General features: G+C 43.0%; 1 protein-coding gene across 6 annotated transcripts in view; it reads left to right on the top strand.

Moving 5' to 3' along the window:
- Window positions 1-20,640, top strand: part of LOC124231397 (heat shock factor 2-binding protein) — a 107,186-nt gene that overhangs the window by 65,625 nt on the left and 20,921 nt on the right. For all 6 annotated transcript variants that reach the window (XM_046648182.1, XM_046648183.1, XM_046648184.1 and 3 more), the window contains one exon: window positions 2,566-2,669. In XM_046648182.1, coding sequence (XP_046504138.1) covers window positions 2,566-2,669 — 104 coding nt within the window. The remainder of the gene's footprint in view (window positions 1-2,565; window positions 2,670-20,640) is intronic.

Below are 20,640 nucleotides of genomic sequence, written 5' to 3'. Positions count from 1 at the left end.
GTCATACATTATTTACAAATTGCTTTTGGTTGGAATAGAAAACATTTGGATAAGAAACGGAGAGTCATTCTGAGTTTGGTGTTTGCTAGGTCCTTGAGTGATCTTGGAGAAGTCACTGGTCTTCTGTGAGATGGAGCCTGACCATGATTTGAGGTCTCAGGTGGCACCATGGTCATTGCAATCACCTTTGTTCCATGTTTGCTTCACAAGGATGGCTGATTTTGACCAAATAGGAAATTTTAAAGGTATCTGTCAATTTGTGAGTCGTTTTTGACACCTTAAAGTTAAATGGCAGTCAATGAAGAATTTCAGCTGGACGTATCTTCTGCCGCATATTTGCACACGTATTACAGTTACCATTCTAGAGGTTAACTTTGCCTTTTAAGATCTAGAGAAGATTGGTTTATCTTATTTTCATGCTCTAAAGCAGGAGTTAGCAAACTTCTTCTGTAAGGGGCCAGATAGAGAATATTTTAGGCTCTGTAGGCCATATGATCTCTCTTGCAATGACTCAGCCCTGCTGTTGTGCGTGAGAGCAGCATAGACAGTACATTTAATTTTAAGGAATTCCAGCTATCTGTGCTGGTAATGTGAAGTAGGAACTTTTCTCTTCCTGGAACACTGGATCAGAGACCGCTGAAAATTCTAGTCAAGGTGCTGAATTTTTCTCATGAATATGACATTTGAATAGCCCTTAATAACTCATAATAGGTTACTAGCAAATAGATATTTGGATATCTCAGGAAACCTTGAGAGGATTTGCACTTGCGGCTCATCTTTGGCCCATGGGGGGCTGAGGATCGTAACTGGAAAGCTGGGCCTCACTGCTGTCGAGGGCGCTCGTCTAGTGTTACCTTCTTGGACTCCGTAGCTTGTCTTGACCTTGAAGATGCCCCTAAAATACGAGGAGAGAAAGACCTGTCCCTGCTTGCTTTGCCCTGCTGAGGCTCTCGGTCACTGGGAATTGAGTCATTTTCCATATTTAAACGGAGTGCTTAGTGTCCCAGGTACTGTACCAGGCTGTGGGTGATAAAGAGGAATCAGCCACGGAGCTTGCTTTTGACAAAGTAGGGTTAGTGAGGAAACCAGCTGTTTTAAGAGAGGGCTGTAATAAACATTTTCCATGGCATGCGTGTGTGCCTGGCCCACCTTAATTTATTTACGTAGTCTCTTGTTAATGGAGAGTCGCTATTACTGATTTTCCTTTTGCCTCAGGCTCTAATGTGTCTTGGTATGGAACTGTTACTGATCTCATCTTTATTTAATATTTTGACATATTGCTTATTATGGAACTTTTACAGTAGTTTTGATTTTTTTAAAATTTGCATTATAATATATTTTAAAAATCTTGGTTACTGAGTCTTTTGGCATCTCTTAAATTTGCGCCCAAAGCAACTGCCCTACTCTCCTCGCCTAGCCAGCCCTGCGAGTTAAACATTCGATTGTATACTGGACGTTGTAGAAGGTGTGTTGTGGACTCTGGACTCTTATCTTTTCCTGAAGAGAATTGATGTTTGTCCTAGCAGGTGGTTAGCTTTACCTGACTCCTAAACCCTGGCTCCCCGGAGGTGGTCAGCAGCCACAAACTGTGCCTGTTCCTGGGTTTTCCAGCTCTCTGTCTCCACTGGGCTCCTTAGTGTCTGCCTCGTGGTGACATAGTTCAGAGGCAGCCCCAGCCGGGGCCATTTCGTGTGCACGTCTTAGTGCTCCCCTCGTTCTGGCACCCGCCTTTATGGGCTTCCTCCTTCCTGGCTTTGCTCTCTCTGCTACAATTTCTTTAGCTCTATTTCCTATTTAGTATTTCTCCTTTCCCAGGGGTCAATTACCCTTGAGTTTTACAGTTTGATAATTATAGTTTTCATTTTTGTGAGCTCTCCTAGGTTCTCTTGAGTTCCTGGTCATTTATAATACTTGGTAGCTCCTTGATCATGTTTTTAATTTCGTATTGAATTATTTATACCTATTAAACATACACATTTTCTACTCTGCAGTTGATATGTCTAGTATCTGACTCTGATACTTCTAGTATGCGGCTCTCATTGGTTCTTTGTGCTGTTACTTATAAGGGTGTTTTTTTGTGTGTATTTTCTGATCTTTATTATGAACTCACATTTGTTAGTACTGTATTTGTGGGAATTCTTTGAAGACCAGGTTGAGGGTCCTTTCCTTTAAGAAAATGTTTGTTTAGAGTATAGTATACTTGTGAATTGAGGGTTACCTGTATATAAATGCAGGATTGGTAATAAAAGAGATGATTCAATAGATATAGTTTTGAGGTTTCCTTTGGTACCATCTCTACATTCATGTCTCTTGATTATGTGAGCCTAAAGGTGGTATTGTGTGGCACTGTTGCTCAAGTTTCCCATTTTCCTGTAGCTTCAGAGACAATTATTATTTCACATACCTTCTGCTTGCTATACCTGTCATACAGATTGTAGAATTGGATGCCTGAAATGCAAGGAAACCTCTAAGTATGTTAAAGTCCTGTTAACCAAGAGATGTATTTAGGGTGAAATATAGAGTGGAGGAGCCAACATTTCAACACCATTTTCTTTCACATTTCAGGTTAATGCTGATGTCCTTGTACAATGTGAGCATCAATTTGAAAGGCTTGAAGTACATCAGTGAGAGTCCAGGATTCATCCCTTTGCTGTGGTGGCTTTTGAGTGGTAAGGAGAGGTTTACATATCTCTCTCGGATGGCTATGTGCCTACTCCTCTGTGGCTGAAGGAAGTTGTAAAGTATTAGAAATTAGGATTGGTTGTCTCAAGGTGTTACTATTTCTTTAAAAAAAGGATTTCAAATTATGGAAAACTCAATGGTGTGCTGAGTTATTCTAGTTCGGTTTCTGAAGTATTGTTTTCAATTTAGTTATGATTCTGTGATATAAAGAAAAATGATAAAACAGTTGGTAAATGACAGTAACCTATTGCCTTCTCTGAGAACAATACAGTACTATATGTGTTGTCTGCGGGTCTGAATATCAGGTAAAGGAGAAGTCCCATTGTTAAGGAATGTGGGGAAAAGGAAATCTGAGAGATATCACAGCTCTGAAGTTACATATATATGAACATATATATATATTATGTATATGTGCTTTTAAAATTTTCTTTGAAATAAAAGGCTGTCTTTACTGTTCCTCTTCTCCCTTACCACCAATGTAACCTAAAATTTTGTCCCAGTCTGTTCATCATAATTTATAACACTGTGTGTTTAGTGTTATGTATTTCACTCAAGCGTGCAAAAAAATGGACTTTCCTTATTTTTTCATAATTCAGGTCAATCTCTGTTTTTGAGCTTCAGCTCTACTTGGTGGTAAATGCTGTTTTTTAAACAGTTTTTTTGAGGTATAATTGACATGTGATAAACTGCACACATTTAAGACAAACAATTGATAAGTTTTGACATAAATCTACACCTGTAAATTCATCACCATAGTCAAGATAATGAACATACCTGTCACTCCCAAAAATGCCTTGTGCTCCTTGGTGACCCCTCCCTCCCATTACTCTCTTTCCAGACAACCACTCCTCTCCTTTCTGCACTATAGATTGGTTTTTGTTTTCTGCAAGTTTATATAAATGGAATCGTATATTTTGTGTTCTTTTTTGCCTTTTACTCAGCATAATTATTTTGAGATCCATTCGTGTTGTGTGTGTTAATAGTTGATTTCTTTTTATTGCTAAATAGTATTATATGGATATACCATGATTGCTTTATTTATTCAGCTGTTTATGGACATTTGGGTTGTCTCAGATGTGTTTGGCTATGATAAATAAAGCTCCTATGAACATTCTTCTGTGTCTTTGCATGGACATATGCTTTCATTTCTCTTGGGTAAATACCTGGAAGTAGAATGTCTACATCATGTGTTAGATGTGTGTTAGTTTTTATGAAACTGTCAAACTGTTTTCCGAAGTGAGTAAGCATTTTGCACTCCCCCCAGCAGTGTGTTAGTGTTCCAGTTGCTGCGCGTCCTCGTCAGTACTCGGTATGGTCGTTCTGTTTAATTTTAGACATTCTGGTAAGGATGTAGTGGTACCTCACTGTGGTCTTAATTTGCATTTGTTTTATGACTAATGATGTTGGGCATCTTTTCATGTGCTTATTTGCCATCCATATATCTTCTCTGATTAAGTGTCTGTTCATATCTTTTGCTCATTTTTAAAAAGTTGGCTTGTTTCAATTGAGTATTCAGAGTTCTTTGTATATTCTACATAGAAATCCTTTCTCAGATATGAAGTTTGCAAATATTTTCTCCTAGTCTGTTAGTTATCTTTTCATTCTCTTAAGAGCATCCTTAAAGTACAGAAGTTCTTAATTTTGATGAAATTTATCATTCTTTTTCGATTATGAATCATGCTTTTGGTATAGAAATCTTTGCCTAACTCAAGGTCACAAAGATTTTTTAATGTATTTGCTCCTAATAGTTTTATAATTTTGCATTTTACATTTAGGTCTATGATCCATTTTGAGTTAATATTTGTATACAGCGAGAAGTATGAATCAAAGTTCTTTTTTTTGGCATAAGGCTACCTAGTTGATCTGGTGCCATTTGTTTTGAAGACTTTCCTTTCTCCACTGAAATGCCTTGGCACCTTTGTTGAAAATCAAATGACAATATATGTGAGGGTGTAGTTTTAGATTCTGTTCTGTTCTATGGATTCAATTTTGTGTCATTATGCCAGTATCATAAAGTTGGGTAGTGTAAATCCTTCAACTTTGTTCTTATTTTTCAAAGTTGTTTGGGTGTTTCGAAGTCGTTTGTATTTCCGTATAAATTTGAGAATCAGCTTGTCACTTTTTACCCAAAAAATCCTGTTGGGATTTTTATTGGGATTGTGTTGAATTGACAGTTTGTTTTGGGGAGAATTCACATTTTAGCAGCATCGAATCTTCCAATCCATGAACACAGTATAAATGTCCATTTATTTGGATATCGTTGGGGCACATAGATCTCCCATGTTTATGTCTTAAGAGCAGAGGAGCTGACCTCCTTTGTTCCCGGCTCTCTTTTCAAGGATGCTTGTATACTGAAGGGCCTTGGGAGATAGAGATACTGTCCCTCTCCAGAGCAAAGGGTGGGTTTGTTTACACCCATACAGTATGGGTAATGCTTCCTTCTAGGGCAAAGGTCAGGCAGGCTTACTACCCATTATGAAAGACTTGGGTTCCCTGAGCTTGGGATTCCTCTTCTGTAATGCAACCCGCGGCATGTGCATGGCCTGGTAGAATTGGGTCTCGCTGAGCTGACACAAGAGCGGATGCTCTGGATATGGCTGTTGCTGTGGAGTAGTAAAGTTTTTTGTCTCAAGCTCAGAAGTCTCATGTCTTCTGCCAGCATCCATGAAACTATAGCATGCTAACTTGTTAGCTTGCAAGTAGGATAAAACCCAGACCTCCCACAGTTTTAAAGGCAGGCTGAGGGGAGGCTGTGTTTGTAGTGCGTGATAATCTTATCCACCAGGGTTGGATACTTGACCAAACAGCCATTTTTTTTTCCCCTGAAAATGTGAACTAAGGGAGCCATAGAATCAGAGGTGGACTTGACCTGTAAGGTAACTATCCAGGCTGGTTGTCATGGGCTGTGTGCAAGCAGATGCTGCCAGTTGGAGGGAGCAGGGGGTAGGGAGAGGGAGAGAATAATTAAATAAGAATACCTAGTGCTTTTTGAATGCCAGTCACTGTTTTAGGTGCTTTATTGTATACTCAGATTCATTTCTCTAAATACCTTTATAAGGTAAATATTACAATTTCTGTTTTATAGACGCGGAAACTGAGGCACATAGACGTGAAGTAACTTGTTCAAGGTTATACAGCCGCTAGGTGGAAATCCTGACAGCCGGGCTTCAGCTCCTGTCTCTTAGCCACTCTACTGGGGTGTTCTTCCTCAAGAAGTGTCTCTGAGATGGAAGCCTTGGTTCTGGGTGACTTCTCTCCTTCACTTGCCTCTGAGATAGAGGGCCTGAAACTAGATGCCCCCTCTCTGTGTGAGCTAGCTTGCAGCCAGTGATCCTTTGGCACTTCTGCTGGTTGTTTACCTTCTCATAAAAAGAAGGCATTAGGCTAAATGTTCTCTATGCCCCTTTCTAGCTGTGGTACTCCAGACATTTTCCAGGGCTGAGTGAAAATCATTGAGTTTCATTTCATTTTATGCAGCTCTCTAGGCAGCAGGCAACCAGGAGTGTCTGTTCCTGACACTCAGCGGAGATGGTGCTCTTTGACCAGGGCGGATGGTTTCTGCTTAAACGTCGGGTCGCATGCAGTGAAGGGTGGTGGTGAAGTTGCCTGAATGCCACTTTTTGCCACTGGGGCATCAGGCTTTCTGGTCCATAAAGACAAGTTCTTTTGACACAACGATCACAGGCCAAACCCTAATAAATCTTCTCCAAGGTCATCCTACTTGATATCTGTAGAGTTATTTGTTATCACAGTCAAACAAAAACAAGGTCTATCAAGACCAGGATATTTGACCCCTGAGTTATGTATGGAGTTACTTTAACTTAAAAATCAAAATTTGGGAGCCAGCCCGGTGGTGTAGTGGTTAAGTTCGCATGTTCTACTTCAGTAGCCCGAGGTTCGCAGGTTCAGATCCTGGTGGTGGACCTAGCACCCGCTCATCAAGCCATGCTGTGCTGGCTTCCCACGTAAAATAGAGGAAGATTGGCACAGGTGGTAGCTCAGAGCCAGTCTTCCTCATACGCACATACAAATTAATTGAAAAATCAAAATTTGTTATGGAATTTTATGTGTATTTTAGTAAGGTGAGTACATATTTTATTCTAGATTAGAAAAATAGGAACAAAAGTAGTTCCCTGAAAAATAACATGTACTTCTTGGTGCTTGGTAGTGTGGTGTGATGGTTTCAGAATTCTGGACCTTCACAGCTGCTTAGGACTAGGAGAGAATTTGAAAACTGGCTTGTTCTACCCCTTTGCTTTTAGGTAGATCTGCTTTATGAAAATACACTAGACAAAAAGAGTCTCTTCTAATTTTTAAAAGATCTAGGAAAAACAGATTGCATGACTTCTCTCAATAATTGGTTCCTACTTTTATCAATTTTTCCATTAGGAAATTTAATATGTTTAAAGAATATAGACTTTGGACTCATTAGACCCAGATGGAAATTGCAGCTCTTCTACTTGAGAACTTAACTAACCTTTTAGGATCCCTCTTTTCTGATCTGCAAAATGGAGATTTCTGCCTCAAGGATCTTAATGTGTATTAAAATGCAATAGTGCCCAGGCCAACACCTAATGTAGTAGGTGTTAAGTTTCCCTTTTTATTTCTAATATAATTCATACCGCAGTGAAAGCTCATTTCCTTTTATTTTGTTTGATCTAAAGGTGGCAAGTTGCTTTCAAGTTTCCGGACTTCTCTGATCCAGAGTACAGGACCAGTTGCTATTAATCATCCCTGACTGAATAATCTTATTTCCTTTAACCGTTGCTGGATTTCGTTTTCCTTCTCTTTATTCAACTTGTATCTGGCTTTTCCCCAGGCTTTCTCCAAATTCTTCACATTCCTCTTAAGTGGCAGAACTGGCACAGAACTGTAGCAAATAGCTGATGAGGACAGAGTGTATTGGGATGATGACCACATGTTACATTACTGTTAATGCAAACTAGTATAATGATCACTCTTTTAACTTTTAACTTAGTGCTGGCTTTCCTACCCATGTGTACAATGTTGAATAGGCATTTGGAAATTGTCTCCCACTTTACATTTATTTGGTTTGCCTGCATAATATGACACATTGATAGTTCTACCAAATTTTTATCTTCAGCCTAGACCTCTCTCCCGCACTCGAGAGTCATATGTCCAGCTATCTATTTGACATCTCCCCGTGGATCTAATAGACATACAGACATCTCCCCATAGATAGCTTATAAACATTCAGACATCTCTACATAGCTATCTAATAGATATTCAGATGTCTCCACATGGATATCTAATAGACATTCAGATGTCACCACGTGGATATCTTTTTTTTTTTAAAAGATTTTATTTGTCCTTTTTCTCCCCAAAGTCCCCTGGTACATAGTTGTATATTTTTTTTTCAGTTGTGGGTCTTTTTAGTTGTGGCATGTGGGACGCCACCTCAGCACGGCTTGATGGGCAGTGCCATGTCTGCGCCCAGGATGCAAACTGGTGAAACCTTGGGCTGCTGAAGTGGAGTGCGTGAACCTAACCACTCAGCCTTGGGGCCAGCCCCTCCACGTGGATATCTAATAGACATTCAGACGTCTCCATGTGGATATCTGATAGAAATTCAGAGGTCTCCACGTGGATATCTAATAGACATTCAGACGTCTCCAGTGGATATCTAATGGACATTCAGACGTCTCCATGTGGATATCTAATAGACATTCAGACGTCTCCATGTGGATATCTAATAGACATTCAGACGTCTCCACATGGGCGCCTAATAGACATTCAAGCTCAATGTGTTCAGACTAAATTCCTAATCTTCCCCCACATTAAACTCTACCTACAGCCTTCCCAATCTCAGTTGATGACAGCTCTATTTTTCCAATTTCTCAGGCCTCTAAAAACCTTGGAGTGATTCTTGTCTCCTTTTCCTCTCACACCCACATCCAGTCTGTTAGGAAGTCCTGATGGCTCTGCTTTCAAATACATGCAGAGTCTGACCACCATCTACCGTTACCATGTGGTTTTGAGCCTCCATCAGTTTGCATTTCGGGAACGTCGGTAGCCTCCTGCACATCTCCCTACAGTCCATCCTTGAAGGCCATGAATTGGGAGCCAAGGCTATGATGGAATAGATCCTGGACCAACTCTCCTTACTAAAAAGAGTCAAAATGCCACATGAGATGTAAAAAACATTTTTAAAAATGCTCCTCTGAGCTAGAAAAAAAGTAATTATACCCAGGCACAAAAGCCAAGTGAAAGTGGGACGCCAGAGAGGTTGACAGAAATGGAGCTAACTCCTGCTTTGAGGGCATTTGTCAAAATGACCTTCAGTTTCCTGAGCTCACAGGGTATGGGGACAGGAAAGCAAGCCCAGGTCCCACCCTAAATGAGTAGCCTAGTAGGGAACTCCCAAAGGTATTTACCAACATGGTAAGGGTAAACTGACGATACTCCTCCTACCCCTGGGGACTGCAGGAAGATTGCCTGTTTTGACCTTTGGCACTGAGCGTAGTGGGGGAAAGTCTCTTCTGAGGATGACCATAGGCTGTAGTGGAGGAAAAATCTCCTCAGAGAATTAATTACCATAGGCTGGGTTTCGTGCAGCTTGAAGCCTTAATTCAAACTACTGGGTGGTCCCCATTTAGAGAACAATGCAGATCATTTCTGGAAGATTCTTTGACTTCAGCCAAGTCCTCAAGGAATTCTTAGAGAGAAGGTTCCAAGAACTTGAGCTCGCATATTAAAAATCACAAAAAGCCTGGGAAACATCATTAGTGAAATAAATAACATAACCTGCAGAAGATTTTAGATATAAGAATTACTATATCAATATAAAATAAATGTGTTTAAAGAAATAAAAGAAGGGATTAATATACGAGTGAAGAGTAAGAGATTGTAGAAATGACCAGGCAGATCTCAAAAAGAATCAAATAATATTTCTGGAAATGAAAATATAATGATTACAATTGTAATTTTATTAACTTGATAGTAGATTATACATAGTTGAAGAGATAATTAAATTGATATAGGCAGATCTGAAGAAATTATCCAGAACGAAGCCCAGAGAGACAGAGGTGGAAAATAAGAGCAGGTAAGAGATACAGAGGAGAGACTAAGAATTTAACATATGGCTAGTCAGAGTTCTGGAGAGAGAGGAGAGGGAACAGGACAGGCAAGCTGTGAAGAGAGTAGCTGAGAAGTTTCCCAACCTTGTTTGCTTAATTTGAGAAGTCTACCTAGTTATAAGCAGGATAAATGAAAATTAGTCTACACCTAGACAAATTGTAGTGAAAACTGCAGAATATTACAGATGGAGAAGCCCTTAGAAGCAGACGGACAGAAAAGATGTCTACCTTCTAAGGAAGAGCGCTTAGACTCATAGTTGATCCCTTAGCAGCGACAGGGCGGTATCATAATGCTGAGAGAAAATAACTGTCAACTTGAATTTGTATGCCTCCTTCTCGCCTAACAAATACGTTTCAGAACAAGGATGGAATAAAGATGTTTTAGACAAACAAAAACTAAGAGTCTGTCACCAGTAGACCCTCCCAATAGGAGATTCTAAAGGTTACACTTGAGGAGGAGCGTGGTCTCAGATGGAAAGTATGAGATGCAAGTCAGAATGATGATCAGAGAGAGGAGCAAATGTAGGGATAAGTCTAAACAAATATTGACTATATAAAATAAGACAAACAGAAAACCAAAATGATAGAATTTGAACATCAAGAGCAGAATAATAGCACATGTGCTGGGAGGAGGATAGGCAGAGTTACACTGTTACGTTCAGGGGGAGAGCAAAAATACTGGTTAATTTCAGACTTTGATAGTTAGTATGCAGGTTAAAATTTCTAGCGTAACATGGAGATAATAGAAATAAAACAGACACTTATAACGTCAATACAGGATAAAATGGAATGTGAAAAATAAAGATGGCAAGAAAGAGGAAAAAAGAAAACAAAGATAAGATGGAAGCAGTAAGTCCACATATATGTACAATTATAATAACTGTAAATGGACCAAATGACTCAGTTAAAAGATAGTAATGTCAGTCTGGATTTAAAACAATCGTCCAATTATATGTTGTTTATAAGAGAGCTATCTAAAACTTATGAATACATAAAGATTGAGAGTAAAAGGAAAAACATACCAGGCAGATTTTCATCAATTCACCAGAAGGATATAACAATTTCTGAACTTATATATGCACATCCTAATATAGTCTAAAGATAAAATAAAAACTGAAAAGAACATAAGAAGAAATTCACAAATCCCCCATGATCATGGAGATTTTAACACACTTCACTCAATACTTCATAGATTAAGAAAAGACCAAAGTCTCTTGGGGCCGGCCCAGTGGCACAGCAGTTAAGTGTGCACCTTCTGCTTCACGCAGCCCAGGGTTCACCAGTTCGGATCCCGGGTGCGGACATGGCACCACTGGGCAAAAGCCACGCTGTGGTGGGCGTCCCATGTATAAAGTAGAGAAAGATGGGCACGGATGTTAGCTCAGGGCCAGTCTTCCTCAGCAAAAGGAGGAGGATTGGCAACAGATGTTAGCTCAGGGCTGATCTTCCTCAAAAATATATTTAAAAAAAAAAAAAAAAGACCAAAGTCTCAATAAAGGTAAGAATGATTTGAAAAACACACTTAACCAGTTTACCCTATTGGATGCATACAACGCTCCAGCTGTGTATTTATTTCAAGCACACATGGAATATTTACAAAAGTGACTATTTTCTGGGTTATAAAGCAAGTCTCAACAAATTTCAGATGATCAGAATCATATGGAGTATCTTCTTTGACTACAATACGAGTGAGGCGGGAAATATTTTTTTAATTAATTTTTTGTATTGAAGTAACATTGGTTTATAAAATAAATTTCAGATGTACATCATTATATTTCAACTTTTGTATAGACTACGTCGTGTTCACTACCAAAAGTCTAATTGCCATCCATCACCATATACATGTGCCCCTTTACCCCTTTTGCCCTCCCCCACCCCCTTTCCCTCTGGTAACCACGAGTCTATTCTCTATATCTCTGTATTTGTTGTTGTTTTTTTTATCTTCCTCATATGAGTGAAATCATTTGGTATTTGTCTTTCTCTGGCTGACTTATTTCACTTAGCATAATACCTTCAGAGTCCATCCACGTTATCAAAAATGGCAAGATTTTAGCTTTTTTTTATGGCTGAGTAGTGTTCCGTTGTGTATATATATATATACACCACATCTTCTTTACCCGAGAATAAAAGAAGAAATCAGATATTTTGTACTGAATAATAAAAATATTACATATCAAAAATGGTGAAATACATCTAAATCAGTATTTAGTAGAAAGTTTATTAAAGATCAAAGCAGAAAATTAATGAACTAAACATCTACCATAAGAACTTAAAAAAAGAAATTGAAACAACCCAAATAAAATACAAGGAGGAAAATAAAGAAAAAAGTAGAAATTGATGAATTTTACTGGGCAGGTTCAGCAGCAGGTTTGAGCTGGTGGTAGTAAGAATGAGCAAACTTGAAGCCAGAGAAAAGAGATCGTCTGCTCTGCAGGACAGACATAGGGAAGAAGGAAGAAAAACAACCAAAGCTCAGAGCCCTGTGGGCATCATCAGGCAGACCCATATATGCACAGTAAGAGTTCCTGAAGGAAATATGAGGGAGAACGGAGCAGAAAATATATTTGAAGAAATAATGTCTGCAAACTTCCTAACTTTGATGACAAACAGTGTATGCATCCCCGAAGTATAGTGCACTCCAGGTAGGCTAAACATGAAGAGGTGTCCGTTGAGACGCATCATAGTCCAGCTGTTAAAGCTTAACACAGAGAGAACGTCTCGAAATCAGCAAGAGAAGAGCATGTGCAAGGGGACCACAAGAAGACTAGGAGCTCACTGCACCTCAGAAACAATGGTCATAAAGCAGACGGATGACGTTTTTAAAGATTTTTTTTATTTTTGCTTTTTTTCCCCAAAGCCCCCTGGTACATAGTTGTGTAGTTTTAGTTGTTGGTCCGTCCAGTTGTGGCATGTGGGACGCCGCCCCAACATGGCCCGATGAGCGGTGCCATGTCCGCGCCCAGGATCCGAACCGGCGAAACCCTGGGCCACCGAAGCGGAGCGCGCGAACTCAACCACTCGGCCACGGGGCCGGCCCCGCGGATGACGTTTTTAAAATTCTGAAAGAAAAGACAAAGAATTCTGCCAAGAATTCTGTGTCCAGCTAAGCTATTCTTCAAGAATGAAGGCAAAATACATTCGTGGCTAAACACAGACTGAGAGATTTTATTGCCAGCAGACCGTCTTTATACAAAAGGAAGTTCTTAAAGCTGGAGGAAAACGACACCAGAGCATGACTCCAATCCGGAGATACTGTTCAGGCCACCTTGCCATGTGCTGTGTGTGATACACGGATAGGGCTGGCATTTCAGAGGCACACTCTTTTGAAACTGTTGTGTGAAAGACTTCTAGTAAGAATGAAAGATCTTATCCCACTTCTGGGTATTGATCCAAAAGGACTGAAAACAGGATCTTGAAGAGATGTTTGCATACCCATGTTCATTGCAGCATTACTCACCATAGCCAAGATAAGGAAGCAGCCTAAGTGTCCACTGATGGATGAATGGATAAAGGAAATATGGTGCATACATACGATAGAATATTTTTTAGCCTTAGAAAAGAAGGAAATTCTGATACATGCTACAACACGGTTGAACCTTGAGGACATTATGCTGAGTGAAATAAGCCAGTCATAAAAAGACAAATACTGCGTGATTCACTTATATGAGCTATCTAATCAAACTGAGAAACAAAGTAGAATGGTGGTTGCCAGGAGCTCGGGGGAGAGGGAACGGACATTGGTTCAATGGGTACAAAGTTTCAGTCATGAAAGATGGAAAAAGTTCTGGAGATCTGTTGTACAGTAACGTGTATAGTTAGTACTACTTACTGTACACTTAAAAATTGTCAAGAGGGTAAATTTATGTGTGTTTTTTTACCACAATTAAAAAAAAAGAATGAAAACTCTTGTGTGGCTTTTTCCTCCCTTGACACCTTGTGCCTAGATTACCAACAGCTTTTTGGCTGATGCTCTCCCCACTATCTGCTCTCACGCCTGTCTACCCATATGCTCCAAGTATCCCTTTTGGCCCCACGGTCCCTCTGCTTAAGAGCATTGAGCTCTCCAGAAGTTTCAGTCAGTCTAGGTGCTCTTGTCTGACTCTCAGCACCCACCCTCAGGCTTCCCTCCCCTTCTCTCTCACCATGCTTCCTACTCACTCCGAAACCAACACAGAGAGGGAGCTTGGGTTTGCACACTGACAGCCCTGGGGTTACACCTCAATTCCGCTCTTTAATACCGTAGGACTTTTAGCAAGATTCTGACCCTCCCTCAAGCTCTCTTTCCTCATCTGTTCAGTGGGGATTGTGGAGGTCATTGTGTCAGGTGCCCTGCACTGGCCAGGCATATAGGACCCACTGGATTAATGGGGCGTGCCCTCTCCTGGTCTTCTCCTCAGATGCTCTGCACAGCTTCCCAGATCTTTGCCCTCTCGTGCCCCAACAGCTTTGCATACTCCCTCGTTCTGTTTCTCTTTCCCACTCCTGCCTGTCTGGAAGGCTCGGCTCAGGCTGTACCTGCTGCTCTAGCCCATGTTGAGTTCTCTCATTTGGTTTCCCACTTTACTTAGAGACAATATAATTTAATGTTTCCTTGTTATCATGTTTTATAAATGCCAGTTATCTCCAACTAGACTGTACATTCTTTTTGGTAGGAACTAGATCTTAGATTTCTTTGAACTTCTTGCTATCAAAAGCCTGCCTGTCCCAGTGCCCCTCAGCTGTCATCTTGGTTCCCCCCACCGTAGCCCAGCCCTGTGCAGCTTAGCGTCCCTAGGGGAGTGTCTGCTTTCCCTCAGGCCGCAGCTACCCTGACTGCAGCATTCATCCAGCTTTCCATCTGGTCTCCTGCCTCAGTTCTGGATTTGCTTTCCAGTTCTTCATGAACTGAGCCCTGACTGGATCTCTCAGGGTCTTCGCAAGCCTCTGGGTCTTTTTGTCCCAGCCTACAAGCAGTTAGTGGCTCCCCACCTCTGGCCCAGCATCTCCTGAAGATTCCTCCTGTTCTGCACACTCCCCAAGTTGCAGTCTCAGGTTGATTACCCAGCCTAGCCTGGGATGGAGTCCCCAGGTTAATCTTTTTGTTTGGTGAGAAAGATTCGCCCTGGGCTAACATCTGTGCTAATCTTCCTCTACCCTGCATGGGGGATGCCTCCACAGTGTGGCTGATGAGGGGAGTAGGTCCGCGCCTGGGCTCCAAACCCACGAACCTGGGCCACTGAAGGGGGGAGTGTGGAACTTTAACCATTCAGCGAAGGGGCTTGCCCTCCCAGGTGAGTCTTTGGTGGCATGATTGGACTCTGGGCTGGGAAAGGTAGCCCTTGACTTAGTGTCTGTATGGCTGTTGTTCTGGTCGGCTTGGTAAGCTCCTGCCCTCTTCTCCTGGAGCAGGACTTCTGCCCTGACCCGGCCGTGCCACAGTGATGATCTTGGTGATGTGTGTGTCATCGGAGCTGGACCAAAGTCTTCCTCTAGGAATTTTCCAGCTGGAGCTGATGAGCTAATGGGGAATTTGGTAGGCAGATTCTAAAATTTATGTGGAAAAGAGCCAATGAAAGCAAAGGTGTTCTTGAAGAAAAATAAGGTAGGAGGAAATGTCTGTACTAGCTATCACTCTTGACAAGAGACAGTGTGGTATTACAAAACAACAGACCAATGGAATGGAGTGGAGGGCCCAGAAATGCATGTGGAGTGCTGTTAAGGGACAAAGGCTGCTCTGAAGAGCCATGGGGAAAGGACAGTCCTTTCAATAAATGATGCTGGGTCAGTGGATATCCATAATGGAAAAAGATTAAACTTGATCCCTTCCACACACCATACATCCAGATCAGGGAGACTGTAAGACTGAAATGAAAGGCAAAAAGAGAAGGCGTCTAAGAGATAACAGGAGTTAGGTATTCATGACCTTGACATAGGCAAATATTTCCTGAACAGGAGACATAAAGCACTCAGATTACATTCCAGTGATATTTCTGGTTCATCAAAAGACACCATTAAGAGAAATAAAGCAAGACACGGAGTGATAAAGTATATCTGTAACTTTTACAAAACCAACAGTGATCCTGTATCCAGAATGTAAAAATTAGTAAGATGACGGACAATTTAACAGAAAAACAGATGGGAGATTGGAATAGGACCTGACAAAAGAGAGTGTCCAGAAGGCCAAGTAAACACAGGCAAAGGTGTCCAACCTCAGGACTCATCAGAGAAATGCACATTACAGCCACAGTGAGGAAACACTCCTCCCCTTCAGACTGGCTAAGGCGAAGAAGGCCAGCAACAGCAGGTGTTCGTGAGAATGGGGAGAATCAGAACGCTCCCACGCTGTTGGTACAACCACTTTGGAAAACAGCCCAGCATAAGCCACTAAAGACATGCACTTCCATAGATCCAAAATTGTGTTTCTAAAAGGTACACTCACAGGAAAATACGGACATTTATCAAAAGACAGGCATGAGAATTTGTGGAGCAGCATTATTTGTAAAAGCCAAAACCCAGAAACAATCCAGATGTGCAATCCAGATAGTAAATGGGTAACTTCTTAGAACGGGACACTATACAGCAGTGATTCTCAACTTGGGGTGGGGCGTTTTGCCCGCCAGGGAACATTTTGAATGTCTAGAGACATTTTTGATTGTCACAACTGGGAGGTGCTACTGGCATCTAGTGGATGGAGGCCAGGGATGCTGCTCAATATCCTACAGTGCACATGGCGGCCCCACAACAAAGAATTATCCTGCCCCAAGGTCAGCAGTGCTGAGGATCCCTGCAGTGCAGCGATGGACGTGTCCACAGCGACGGACAACATCATGAGAAGCTCACAAACCAAATGGGAGTGAAAAGCCGACAGAAAAGCATGATTTCATTCGCATAATGTTCGAAAATGGGAAGAAGGAGGAAGCACGGTGTGGTTAGGAGGGAGCAGAGGGTTTCCAGGTAACGGCAACTTCCCATTTCTCAACTTGAGTGTGTTAACAAGTCTTCCTCTGCGATAATTCTCTCAGCTTCACTTTTATGTTTTGGGTACTTTTCTCTAAGTATGTTGCACTTACTAACCTTATTTTGGTAACAGAAAGAGGAAGAAAGGAGAGAAGGCAGGGAGGGGGTGAGAGAAAGAGAAACCATGATTTGCCAAAGCCATTCCAGAGGAGCCCTTCCCACACCTCTGGGCCAACCTCACTCTTGCTGTCCCCCAGACCCAAAAGCCTGGCACCTGGGTCACTCTTCCCGGCCTGCCCCCTCCACTCCAGTCCATAGTGACGTCTCTCCTCCTTGGACCCCTTGCTCTATCGAGAGCCCTGCTCTCTGGCTCAGGTGCGTTAGTAGTGACCTCACAGGGCTGGTGACGGGATTGTGTGCATTCAGTGCACATAGTGTGCTCAGGATAAGGCCCAGCATAGAGCGAGCTCTCAGTGTTAGTCATCGTTGTCATCACGTCGAGTGCTTTGTACTGTCTCAATCTAGTTCAAGTCCCGCCTTCTGTGATGGGCAATTTTATGTGTCACCTTGACTGGGCTAAGAGATTCCAGAGCTGGTAAAACCTGATTTCTGGGTGTGTTTGTGAGCGTTTCTCTGGAAGAGGTCAGCATTTGAATCCATAGACTGAGTAAAGAAGACCGCCCTCACCAGTGTGGTGGGCATCGTCTAGTCTGTTGGGGCCTGGATAGAACAAAAAGGCCGAGGCAGGTTGAATTCACTCTGTCTACCTGAGCGGGACGTCCATCTTCTCCTGCCCTCGGGCGTTGGAGCTCCTGATTCTTGGGCTTTCAGACTTGAACTGAGTGACACTGCTCGCTTTCCTGGGGGGCCCAGCTTGCAGACGGAAGCTCGTGGGACTTCTCAGCCTCCATAGCCACGTGAGCCAGTTCCTATACTAAATCTCCTCATATTTATATGGATATACATATCCTACTGGTTCTGTTTCTCTGGAGAACCCTGACTAATACACTTTCTCTGCAAATTTCAAGTTCTTTAACACAGGATACAGGGCAGTAGCCCTCAGACCAGACCCAGTGCTGTGCACACTCCTGGATGCTGCCGTCTTTCTAGGCTGGCGTTGCTGCGCCTGAGTACACAGCCACTGTGTGGCGTGCAGAGCTTGCTGCATCTGCAGCGAGGCACCTGCATCCTGAGGAGTCCCACTGTGTACAGAGTGTACCTGGTTTCCCAGGCGGGCAGGAGAGCCACTGTTCCTGTCCTGCAGCAAGGAGCTCTGCTCCTGGGTGAGCGGGCCCAGGCTGACTGTGTGTTAGACTCGGCTCCAACCTCGGACAGATTCCGAAAAGAAAGAACACAAAACGTGCCCTCAAAATAAGCTGCACGTCACTGCAGCTCTCACTCAGCCAACAATAGTTACTTGGTTTTCCTTTGTTGCCTGCAGGTCGTTTTTTCTTTAGGGTTAAAGAAGTAGGTGCCTAGGAGCCAGCCCAGTGGCATAGTGGTTAAGTTTGTGCGCTCTGCTTCGGCGGCCCACGGTTCACGGATTTGGATCCTGGGCACAGACCCATATGTTGCTCATCAAACCATACTGTGGCAGCATCCCACATACAGAATAGAGGAAGATTGGCACAGATGTTAGCTCAGGGCTAATCTTCCTCACCAAAAAAAAAAAAAGGTGCCTTGAACATTAAACCTTAGTGTACAAATATCTCTAAAACCACCAGATGTCCTCAATTAAAATCTAAGAATTAGAAATTCAAATTGTGCCTTGTACACTATTTGTTCCAAGTAACAAGCGAGCATTTTAGAACATATCTTATTTTTGTTATGTTCTTTTATGATTCTTTTTAGCCATTCTCTGCATTGTTTCCTCAGGTGGCAATTGTTCTTGCCCCTACAATGACATCTGAGTATTTCTCTCAGATTATTACAACACCCACCAGCCGTCCTGAGAGGGCTCCTGAGAGAAACAATACAAAGAGTTTGTCTACAATTACTTCTCTGTGATGAAGGAGGAAAAATTCATTGGATCAAGGAAAAAACTTCCATTAAAATAAAAACAGTTGGGGCCAGTCTGGTGGCACAGAAGTTAAGTTTGCATATTCTGCTTCAGCGGTCCGGGGTTCACTGGTTTGCATCCTGGGTGTGGACCTGTGCACTACTTGTCAAGCCATGCTGTGGCAGGCGTCCCACATATAAAGTAGAAGAAGATGGGCACGGATGTTAGCTCAGGGCCAGTCTTCCTCAGCAAAAAGAGGAGGATTTGTGGCAGATGTTAGCTCAGGGCTGATCTTCCTCAAAATAAATAAATAAACAATAAAAACAAAATCCATTTCCACAAATCAACCAAAATGGATTATCTAATTCTCTAACCAGGAGATAGTTATTGAGCCTTAAGCATTAAGACAGACCAGATTCACAATGTTTATTATTGCCATAGGAGCCCTCATATTAAAACAGCAATTTGAGTCAGTTTAGCACTATAATATGAAAACAGTGAGCACATCCTTTCGTGGATGGTGTTTAATTCTGGCCCAGTGCTCTGGTGCTGCCAGGTGCCACTCGGGATGAATTCTGGAGGGCCCAACTCCTTGCCCTGTCTTCTCTAAAAAGCTGATGAAAGATGAAACCCAACACGGAAAGGCGCCGCGCCTGGGAAATCAGCAGTAATCTTGACCTGCGCACCTGGGAAAGAGGAGGGCAAGCGTGCCTTGACTTGCTTGGAGTAAACTATGGAAAGAGAGATCCATGAAACATGAATCTCAGGGTGACCACAAGAGGTTTCACTGTAGAATCCTGTTACATTACAAGAACACTTAGAACAATTTGCTTGTTAACTCCTCTCCACCAAAACCAAAATCTGCTAAACAGAACAAAACCAAAGAGAAGAAAACTGGTCTCTTCGTCAGCAGTTCAATATGGCGGAAGAGGGTGGGGTCAGCAGCTGTCCACTCCTCTGCTCCGAGAGCTGGCTCTTCCTCCTGGAGAGTCCCGGCCAAATGGCCAGTGTCAGAAATGGAAAGAGCCCAGGGTCTCCAGGGTACTTCAGAGTAAGGAGAGTTCTAGAACTCACACAACCCAGAGCCTGCTTTCCACCAAAGCAGTCAGCCAGGAGGGCTACATCCTCACTCAGAATACCCTCACTCGTCAGGACGTTTTTGGAACTCCTCCTGGAATTGCCTTCAGAGCCAGTCTGTGAGCCATACCCAAATACCAGTGTCGCTGCCTGAGATTCGGACCCCGTGTCCTCATCAGGAGCCTAGTGCTGACATTAGTCCCGCCACACTGGACTGGCGGGTTATGATGAGCTTTGTGCGTGAGCCGCTCACGACGGGGAGGGGACTGGGCAGCTGAGCTTGGGCCTCCCAGCACTCACACAGCTGGTCCTCTCACCTCCTCAGCCTGCAGGCTCCCCTCTTCGGGCTCCCTCAGAGAAGCCTTTGCTCCCCCGCCCCCTCGCTGAAAAGGCTGGAGCGCCCCAAGGCCCAGTCTTCAGACCCTCTCACTCCCTGGAAGGTGCGTCGCTGCCGCGGGCTGGGAATGCTTTCCACAGCGGGTGATTCACGGTGCTGCCTCCAGCCCCAGCCTCCTCTGGAGCTTCAGCTCATCAGTCTGGCTGTGCACTTGCGCCTCCCTCTGAAGGTCGCACAGGCCTCTCATGCCTAATGTGTGCCCAGCCAAACTCTTGATTCCTCTGCTTGCTCCTTCCCCAGTCCTCCCCTGGCATCCCCACTGTCCCGGCTCAGCCCCCAAACAGCATCACCCTGGACCTCCCTCTCTCACATCCCTCTCCCTTCGGCATGTACCTTGAATCTGGTCACCTCGGTCATCGTCACTGCTGCCCCTCTGGTCAGGCTGCCGCCATCTTCTCACCTCTGCTGCAGCTGCCTCCCGTCCTCTCGGCCGGCCCTCAGCAGCCCGCACG

Source organism: Equus quagga, chromosome 21, assembly GCF_021613505.1.
Source record: "Equus quagga isolate Etosha38 chromosome 21, UCLA_HA_Equagga_1.0, whole genome shotgun sequence".
Classification (NCBI taxonomy): Eukaryota; Metazoa; Chordata; class Mammalia; order Perissodactyla; family Equidae; genus Equus; species Equus quagga.
Note: the sequence above shows the minus strand (reverse complement) of the source record. Positions and strands in the feature narration are given on the sequence as shown.